The sequence below is a fragment of the Lampetra planeri genome, chromosome 12 (genome assembly GCF_965212315.1).
Source record: "Lampetra planeri chromosome 12, kcLamPlan1.2.h2, whole genome shotgun sequence".
Lineage (NCBI taxonomy): Eukaryota > Metazoa > Chordata > Hyperoartia > Petromyzontiformes > Petromyzontidae > Lampetra > Lampetra planeri.
Window position 1 is genome coordinate 4,290,642 of NC_136118.1, and position 9,791 is coordinate 4,300,432.

Consider the following 9,791-nt stretch of genomic DNA (forward strand, 5'->3'; position numbering starts at 1 on the left):
CATCCTACATCTTCACCCCCGTTGCACGTAGGTGAACAATGCTTGTTTTTTTTGCATTATCTGTGTTTTGTTAAATCTGGACTATCCCGGGCTATCCTGGGTAAAATGCAAACTGCATGGGGACCAACCTTGTCTTTTGGTCCCGGTTACCCTGGTGAATGAAGGGTTGACCGCGTTCATAAAAACCCGACATGTACCTTCTATCATCTTCAGGTGCGGGCTCAATTGGCCCTCCCGGATTGACAGGACCACCTGGACCGAAGGGTAAGCTTGAACCACTCTCATGCTGACTCATCAGCGAATTTTAACATTTAAAGAAAAAACTCACGCAATTTGGGTTACGCGAGATCAGCCTCGTCAGCATGCATTTGTTTACCGATTAATTCCCTTAGCTAAAGACGCACGGAGTCCAATCGCGCACGCGAGACTGCTCGATAGGACAATCCAGAGCAGAGATGGAGCTATGAATAGAGCTCGTATTGATTGTGATATGGGAAGGCCTTCAACAGTGGACTGCTCGTGGCTGATGATGATGATGATAATAATCGCGAGTTAATTACAACAAGAGTGTTCTCCTGCCCGTTAGGCGACTATGTCACTGGACCACCAGGACCTATGGGGCCTCCAGGAAATGACGGGAAACCTGGGGAGCAGGGGCTGCCCGGTCTCCCAGGTTCAGTCGGCAATCCTGGTCAGTCCCGCATCTCCCACAGCAGCGCCGGGCGTCACTATCGTTCCTACGAGTTTGTTCGTGGCAACACTAGAATATCAACAAAATATGAAAATCATAAAATACCTTCTTGCTCACACTCACAACGATTCCTAAAGGCACTGTGACTAAACTGCTGTCATGCTGTGGACCTCTAACCTCCGATGAGCACAGTTGGCTACGTACGGTGCGAAAGAAGTTCAACATACACACATACACACATACAAACTGGGCATGCACTTTCAAAATTGTGCCCGCATTTTGCATGTTTGTCGACGTATGAAGCAAAGCACCACGGTGAAGGTGTAACACACAGTCCGGTCCATCATGAGGGCTTTGTCGCAATTCGTAGCTGCGTCGGTGTTAGAAGGTGGCGTTACGTTTTTGGGCGAGCGACACCGAGTTCAATTAAAGTTGTTGGTGTTAGCATTCCTGGTTTGCCACGGGGTCACCCCTGCCTACCTTTGTGAAATATTTACTACAGGGTTCGGCCTGCCCAGTCCTCTTCGGTCTCAGGACCAGATGCTGTTTGAGATTCCCAGCATCAATAGTCACTTTGGCATCGAGTTACCTAGGTATGACATTTACAAGCCTTTGGAATGCCTTCAGCTGAAATCATTGACGAGCATTTGAGACATTCAAAGTTCATTTGAAAGATGATTTTTTTTACAATACAGGAGCTCTTGCCGCGATGTAAGCGAAGCTAACCTAAAGAATTCCCCCCCCCCCGCCATAAATGGCTACAAAAACTATAACAACAAGGACGGCATGGTCGTAACAGCCATTCTGCTCAAGCAGCCTACAGATTTTTTTTATTGATGAACCAACCGCTCACTAATTCACTGCAGTAACTCGCTCACTTGCAATCGATCATCTTCCTTTTATTCTTCTAACACGACTACTACGACTACAGTGGCTACTGTTCCCGTGAACTTCAATCGTTGATTCCTCCACCTATGTTGAGGACTCGGTCTTCTTCTTCTTCTTTGTATGGCTGACGTGGGGACCCCGTGCATCAGACTGACTGATTCATCTCCTCGCCACTGTGCTCTGCCAGAGCACTGCAGGTCCCAACACTTCTCTTTCCGCTTCTACCCTCCTGCTGCTTGACGCATTTACACTCTCAGCCATTGTCTCTTTTAGTCGTGCCGTCTGTTGCTGGCTGCTTGGAATTTTTGAACCTCTAGCCCTGTGCTAGGCAACTTTGACAGAATAAAAAAAGGATTTTGTCGCGCATTCCCTTGGCGTGCTCGCTGTCGCTGGGGGTCGTGTAAAGTGCGAGTCGTGCGATTATGTGCACAGGTAACGTGGGTCAAGGGCAACCAGGAGAGCCCGGTCCACCCGGAAACCCAGGCTTTGCTGGACCACCAGGTGGGCAGGTTGGCACGGAGACATCACCGCCACGATTCGCCACGTGGCCTGACCTGATGAGGACACGAGTCGGCACCGTCTTGCACCAACTGTGGCGGCTGCAGCAGAAAGACTGCCGCTCGTGCAATTTACTCTTTGCAGCCACAGTCACACGCGAAAGTCGCGATGCCGTTGTCAGTATCATCTTCGGTCACGTGGAACAAAAAACAAACTGGGTAGACATAGAGACTCTGCTAGCCGGCTTGGAACAGTTTGGCAACCTTGTAGCCCAATTCTCTCTTATTTCAGACGCTATGCAACGCAGGGACTAGTGAGTACGTGTGTAGATGAGTCCCACGTGGAATTGAATCCTATCCTCAGGTCATAATGATTCAGCAAACCGTGAAGGGGATAGATCGTTACATGCCTCTTCTTCGTGACGGTCCACACAACGCTGATATGCTTGTATAAACAGAATATGTTAATCTCTCCGTTGTCCGGCTGAAACTAATTCACGACACAATAAGTCCACAGTTTGCAAAAATTATGTGGGAGTGGGGGGGGAGTGGGGGGGAGTGTAGGAAATTAAACCACAAGCCTAAATTGTCTCTTAATTCTTCAGGACTGGATGGGCCATTGGGTCCACCTGGGCAAAAAGGAGATATTGGTGAGCGAATCGTTTTGTATTTGCATTGCACTTATCCCATATACGTCCCGCAGTCACAGCACCTCGGCTGACGAGCCATCGGAGCATTCTGAGATGCTCTACATCACCGCAATTGATGAAGAATTTCCGTTGCTCACAACTGTTGCTGGGTTTTTTATGATTTCAGGCGACACTGGATATCCAGGCCAGCCAGGAGAACCAAGCCGAGGTGAGAACATCACCTTTTGCTTCCTGAATACTCAATATTTTAATACTCACCACGTTCTTGACATTATAAGGTGCTCCAGAAAGTAAAATGCACCATACACTTTGCGGTAATTTTGTGCTTTATAATTGAGAGAACACTGTACGATGGAGAGCCGTCTTCTGGTGATGGTCTTCTTTCCTCTGTGCGGTGATGTATTTATATTGAGAACCATATTGTTACAAAAAATATTCTGATAAACTAGATGAAAGCACGTCTTCTGGAAGGCAATGTATTCTCCAGGTTATAAGACACGCCCCCAACATTTGCTTTAAATTACAGGGGGAAAGAGTGCTTCTTATAATCTGGAGAATACAGTGCACGCAGTAATTTTCATTCTCTTTTCTGGTTTTCTCTTTTATAAAACCCCACAGAGCCAGGCCCACCTGGGTCTCCTGGTCAGCCAGGCTACCCAGGAGATCCCGGCCCACCCGGGGAATACGGCGCTACTGGCCAACCTGGCGAACCCGGCCCTATGGGCCCACCTGGGAGCCCTGGAACACCGGGCGAGAAAGGCAAGGCTCCCGCCACTCAAAGATCTACCATCCCGCCATAATTCCACAAGATTCTGCAGATCGCCGGCACCTATGGGAGTTTTTTTTTTTAATTATCCTTTTTGAAAGTGTGTCTTTATGACCTTCGAAGGCGAGCTCACACATTTTTTTGTCGATTTCATCTTCCAGGCGAAGGCGGAGATCCCGGCGTGCCCGGAGCTCCAGGAATCCCAGGGCGGCCTGGTGCTCGTGAGTCAGCGACTGCTGTTTTGCCTGTGTGTCAAATGCACGCGGTGGAAAATTGTAACGATTAAAAATTTGGCATAGCTCTGGGATTTGTTTTCGAGGTTTGACCGCATCATGTTCGGCGTGATGGCCCAACGTTTTGTTCCACGTGCTGTGGGAGCTTCTTCGGGAATTGAATGGAATTCCCAATGTAAGAGCTATACAACAACGAAAGCCTGCAGAGTAGAATTAAAAGCTCAGATCAAAGATTCCTCTCCCTCTTACACTTCCCTTTTGGCAGTTGCGGCTGACGATGAGACCGGGCAAACTTCTTCCACTCGTTCCTCACTCTCGTCATAGCGATCGCTCCTTGTCGGCCTATCTTTTTCTCTTTTAAGTCCTCCTACTTTCTGCCACCAATCCCACTTTTGAGTGCACAACCTCTACATCTTATGTATGTTGAACTTCTATCACATTGTACATAGCCGACCGTGCTAATCCGAAGTGTGAGGGAAGGACAACAAACTATACACAAAAAGCAGTTTTAGAGAAACGAGATGGAGTTCATCCCTAATAATACGATCACCGTCAATTTTGGACAATAACAGACTCTTCATAACACACATGATTCTGTAAACGGGCGATTAAATTCGAGTACGACCTGGAGGTGCGGTGGCCCAGCTCGGGCTCAACTGGTTGATCTCCGCGGAAACCGGTGTGCGGTTTTAGACGCTCTTTGATTGTGGATGAAGACCGAATGCTTCGTATGCAAGTATGGGGGGAATGGAGTTATAGACGGATGGAACGAGACTGCAGAGATGCATCAGTCGGTTGGTTGGTCGTGGCCCCTTATCTAGAGTCGATGAGTGGGTTGAGTGAGGGATGCGGTGTAAACGAAGCGGTGATTTTCGGAGGGAGAGTTACATCCGATATTCGGGCATGTATTTCTTTGCAGTGTGCCGATGTCGCGAAACGTTTTGTCTCGCGCAGAGAATGGACCAGGGCGTGGTGGTGGTGTTGTGGGAATTCCTGGGCCACCAGGACCTCCTGGCGCACCGGGACCAGCAGGTATGTGTGTGTGTGTCAACACACGCACTCTCCACTCAGTATGCGTACGCCTGATCTCGAGTCGTTAAGACTATCAACCCGCGCAAGAACAAAGCAGATTATAAATTCGATTTCATTGCATGTTACCTGTCACGTGGAGCCGCCGTGGTGTAATGGTTGGCACGCCGGTTCAATTCCATACTTTGGCGTGGCAGTTGAAGCAATGAAAGTTTTTTTTTTTAAATCAACCCCTCACCTCTTCCCCACTCCGCCTCTGTCCAGCCTGCAATGTAAATTGGTTCACCACAGTTAATCGATGGGCAGGTCACGTGTGGTGGGGTAAAGTGTGGGTACGGCCACCTCTTCCAACACGTTTTGTCGACGTGGAAGACCAAGCAATTGCAGGGCTACCCCTTTACCTTCATTACCTGTCACACTACCTGCTATGCCATGGATAATCAACGTCTATTCACAAATAAACTGGAACAAACTGAAAAGTGCACAAAGATGCGTGAAGAGATGTATGCTTGGAATTATGTTGCGCAATACAATTAGGAACATTGATTAGCCAGATATATTTTTGATTGGTAAGCAAAGTGGGTTTGGGCAGGACACGTCATAGCGAGAAGGGGTGATGGCCTACGATCGGCACGAACGACAGTGCGACAGCCAAAGATAGGAAACACTCCGGAGAAGTTGCCCCGCTGCAGATACGGAGCGATGAAATCCGCTCGTGTGTGGGTGCTGCGTGGATTGAAACGACGCAGGACTCACGAGAGACTGTGACGGCCAAGGGTGAAGCCTTTATCCAGCAGTGGATTGACCATGGCTGATGATCATGATGACCAAGTGTTGTAACAACACTTGGTTTCATATTCTTTGGGTTTTTCGGTAAAGTCCTGATGACGAACGCTCGTGTTGCGATCGAAACGTCCTAGTTTTTTGTTATTTTCTTTGAACCTATCTACGTGACTTTACCGAAAGACCCAAAGAATATGAATTTGGTTATATTTCTTCAGGAGGGCCTCCAGGACCACTGGGTGCTCCAGGGCTCCCTGGCCCTGCAGGGTCTCCAGGTGTACCTGGTTCCACCCTCCCTATCGGAGGTGGGTGAAATAGAAAACGGGGGAGGGGGGTGGGGTATCAACATTTGCAAAGCATCAATCTCATCGAAAGTATTTATCTGTATATGCTTAGGTTGACACTTCATAATACTTCATTAAAATGTGTGCACAGCCAAAGTTGTATATTAAAACATTCTAACGATCCCCCACCCCTCGCCCGCCCCCCAACAAAAATCCAGCCTTTGCGAGGTTTGTGGGGCCACCTGGGCCTCCTGGGCCACCTGGACAACCTGGCGAGGGCTCAGAAGACGGCGGTTTTGGCATGAAGGGACAGAAAGGTACGGCGGCCCGGCTTCTCGTGTCCATCCATGCGCCGCCGCCACTTCCAGAGTGGAATGTGAAGTTTTAAATGTTTACAGTGCCCTTTAAGGTTTTCTGAGAGTGTGTGACTAAGATGGCCTCTTGTCCATGCAGGGGAGCCGGGCATTCCAGGTGCAGCAGGAGTTCCCGGTACGTGAACCAGCAACGCTTATGTGCACTTAGAGCACTCTCACTGGTCAATAAGTGAATCTCTGGCCTTACCGTTAGATGTTTTAACCGACAATGGGCTCGCCGAAGTTCTCATGAAATGAAATTAATGTGTTGTGCATACCACGTAAAGTAAAGTTTTTGTCTCTTTCCCTATTGGGATATCGAGATCGACGTTCATCGCAGCATGTTAATACAAGTGAAATTTGGACCAATTTTGCCCCGTTTTGAGGCAAAACAAATCTTTTTTGGTTGAAAAAATGTATTTGGGACGTAAGGTTTTTTTTCAAAGCCTTCAATTTCTTGTCTAGGGGCAACTGGTCAAGAGGGACCTGCAGGACCCAAAGGAGACAGAGGTGATTATTTATTGAGATGACTTGCACATCCTTGAAAGAAAATATTCATCAACAGCAGTGCGAGTTGAACTTTGGGATCTTGCAAACCCTCCTTTTCACCCGAATTAATCTGTGTTATCCACAATGGAGGTTTTGTGGGTTTTATCGCGTAAATGTCGTTAAACACGCCACCACCTGACACAGCCAATCAGTAAAGTGTGTCACGTAAACATAACATGCCTAATCGTTACGAGATCAGCACACCGGTGTGTTGGAAAGTAAACCCACATTTACAATTTGAGTACAACTTTTCGCTGGTCAGTACAACCAGCTTCATCAGGCGATAGCCAGAATTGTTTACGTAACAAACCTTACTGTCTGGCCGTCGGGTGGTGGCAGGTTTAACGATACATTTCATATTTACGCGATCTAACCCAAAAAAACTTTATGGATGTTGGTCGTGAAAGTTTGTGTTAAACATTTGTTGTTTACCATTTGCTTACTTTTTTTCTGTACAGGTGACTCTCCATACAGACGGAAGAGAAGCATCGCGCTATAACACAATTTACTAACATAATTCAAGACGTGTACATACATCGTAGTTAAGGGACTTTTTTCTTCCTTTTGTACATGCATGCCTGTAAACATGTGTATGCCCCAAGTCAAATAAGGAGGGTGTATTGTTATGTATTAATGCTTACATTGCAATTACATATATAAAATGTTTTAACCAATTAGAATAGCATTTTGTTGAAACCAATCCAATGTAATTGTCATATTACTCCAGCCTTAAAAAACATACAAATGAGCCCCAGCCACTCTTAACATGTGCATATTTTATTCCAATTCCCTCTTCCCAACACTATAAGTAAAAAAATTGTGGCCTTCCGTTTCCCACCTCTGGTTTACTACGAACATAACCTTGCCATTGACAGTGTGATAAACTTATACTAGGTACATTAAAGTAAGACTTTAAAAGCAATCACGACAAAATAATTTAATAATTCGGTGGAATATTACTAAACCCTCCAGTTGTATCCGCTTGTGGCGATAACCGTGTATTGTGGTACAATAGTTAGCGCGCTGCCCTCTATGAACCCGGGGATGTTAGATTCCTAGCCACACCTAACACGTGACACCAAAAGTCCTGCCCTTGCCTTTACAAACCCACACTGACCAGCTTGAAGTGTGGTTAAACAAAAAAAAACACCCATTGACCAACACGGCTTGGAGGAGGCCATCATCCATTGGTGGATGTAGAGGGGCTGTATTTTATTCATTATAACTGCTTCCAATGAGATCAGCATCCAGCAAGGAGTCAGGACAATGAGGTTGGGAGTTTGAGGGCAACATCACTGATGAAACATGGAGTTGGATTGAAACGCTTGTAATTGTACTGCTAATTATTACCTATTTTAATTCAGAGAAACTAGGCTAGCTTTTTGTTATAGTAAACACACAAAAGAGGTAGAATACATCACTACAAACATTGCATTTTATTGACTGCAAATGAGAAGTCAAACATACAGGTTAGACTACTGTAAAGTGTTCTCTTCGGTATTGTGGCTTCAAAGTGTGGTTGTAGGATTTTGACAACAGCTTTCCATTTCTCTGACAACAGTTAGGCACTCAAATTATTCACCGGTCATGCTCAGATACCTCGTGGGGCTTTAATAAGACATGTTATCCTTTCAACCTCATCTTGAAGGCCTTAACATTAAATTAAATTGCATTGAGGTCATGAGGTCAACACAGAAATAGCTGTCCTATTAAAGAGGCACTTCCAAGCAATGAATATTGAAAACCAATCTCTAAGATTGTTTCGCAAGTAAGTAGGGAACATGAAGTGTCTATTTGAATGCCTTGAGTTGATAAACTTCTACCTTTCCTTTCAACTTCATGCTTGATAGCCAGAAGAAGCATTATGGACGAAGCATTATGGACGAAGCATCCGTCCAAACACAGCCCATCCTAAGCTTAACTGCGTTCAGCATGACACTATGTTATCGACAAGATATTCCGTGCACGTGCATAAAGAAAAACGGGACTAGGTACACATCCTATTCAAGTACTCGAGAAAATAACAGTAGCAAATTGGGCAGTTTTTAGAGAATAAAAGGTGTCAGCTGTCCACAACCATTTACAGTAGTATAACAGTTTGTTTTCCTTTGAATACAGGGCGCCTATTTCCCAACTTTTAAATCACAATGTCACAACATGAGATGGGAGGGTGGGGGGGGGGTATTAACAGCTTTCCTACTGCCGCATGCTATACTCCTACACATACCAGCGGCTTCAGAGCACATTTTATCAGGCTGCCTTCACTCTGAATGAGTCTTTAAAAGGGCACGGTAAAATAACAATCTGAACTGTACGTGAAAAAATATACTGTTTAACACAACACCGAATGTCAACTTTGTCACTCGATAACGTTTTACGGCACCCTTTTAAATAAAACTTTCAAAAATATTATCCGGACACGATCTTTGTCCTCCAAAAGCAGCATCAAAATCAAAAAGATAAACAGTTCAAACATGCAAATTCTAATGTTTCATACACATTTAGCAAGCCATGTTATAAGTCCACAGGTTTATCAAAACTCCACGGCAACATGTTGTAATGTAATTTTTTATCAATTTATAGCATATGCACTGAGCTACATCAAACGCTATATAGAGGACGGTATATTTTGTACACGTTTTTGTTACAAAAAAATATAAGCTTGTTTGTTAAATCTATGCAACGTAGATTTCTATTGCTTTTGCTTTTTTTCAAGTTGCGCATCTATCCATCCATATATAGCATTCATATGAATAATATTTGCATTCACCCGAAAAGTCGCTGCTGCATAATACTGTGGCCCATCTACGGCACTACAATACTATCTGGCTAAAGGTTGATGGGGAGGGGAAAGTGCTTAAGTGATCTGGTGAAATTTGGTGTTAAAAACCACTCTGTGAAAACTCGTTACGGACATCGGCAATCGGGCTGAATATTCCTTACCCGCGTCAAATAAAACCAATTAGCCACCATCCATGACTATAGTCTGCACAGCATACACCGTGGTCCCTTTTACACTATGCTTCCATGTGCTTTTAATACTGTCCATTGATGTCATTTTATTATTT

General features: G+C 45.4%; 1 protein-coding gene across 6 annotated transcripts in view; it reads left to right on the top strand.

Annotated features, from left to right (window-relative positions):
- Positions 1–9,132, top strand: part of LOC144721539 (uncharacterized) — a 46,995-nt gene extending 37,863 nt beyond the window's left edge. For 4 of the 6 annotated variants that reach the window (XM_078599216.1, XM_078599218.1, XM_078599217.1 and 1 more), the window contains 13 exons: positions 214–264; positions 587–691; positions 2,012–2,080; positions 2,682–2,726; positions 2,893–2,934; positions 3,345–3,485; positions 3,654–3,713; positions 4,680–4,757; positions 5,756–5,842; positions 6,040–6,138; positions 6,275–6,310; positions 6,640–6,684; positions 7,182–9,132. In XM_078599216.1, the coding sequence (XP_078455342.1) occupies positions 214–264; positions 587–691; positions 2,012–2,080; positions 2,682–2,726; positions 2,893–2,934; positions 3,345–3,485; positions 3,654–3,713; positions 4,680–4,757; positions 5,756–5,842; positions 6,040–6,138; positions 6,275–6,310; positions 6,640–6,684; positions 7,182–7,222 (899 nt within the window). In that variant the 3' untranslated portion in view covers positions 7,223–9,132. The remainder of the gene's footprint in view (positions 1–213; positions 265–586; positions 692–2,011; positions 2,081–2,681; positions 2,727–2,892; positions 2,935–3,344; positions 3,486–3,653; positions 3,714–4,679; positions 4,758–5,755; positions 5,843–6,039; positions 6,139–6,274; positions 6,311–6,639; positions 6,685–7,181) is intronic. The other 2 variants (XM_078599219.1, XM_078599222.1) reach the window with 1 other exon arrangement.
- The last annotated feature ends 659 nt before the right edge of the window (positions 9,133–9,791 follow it).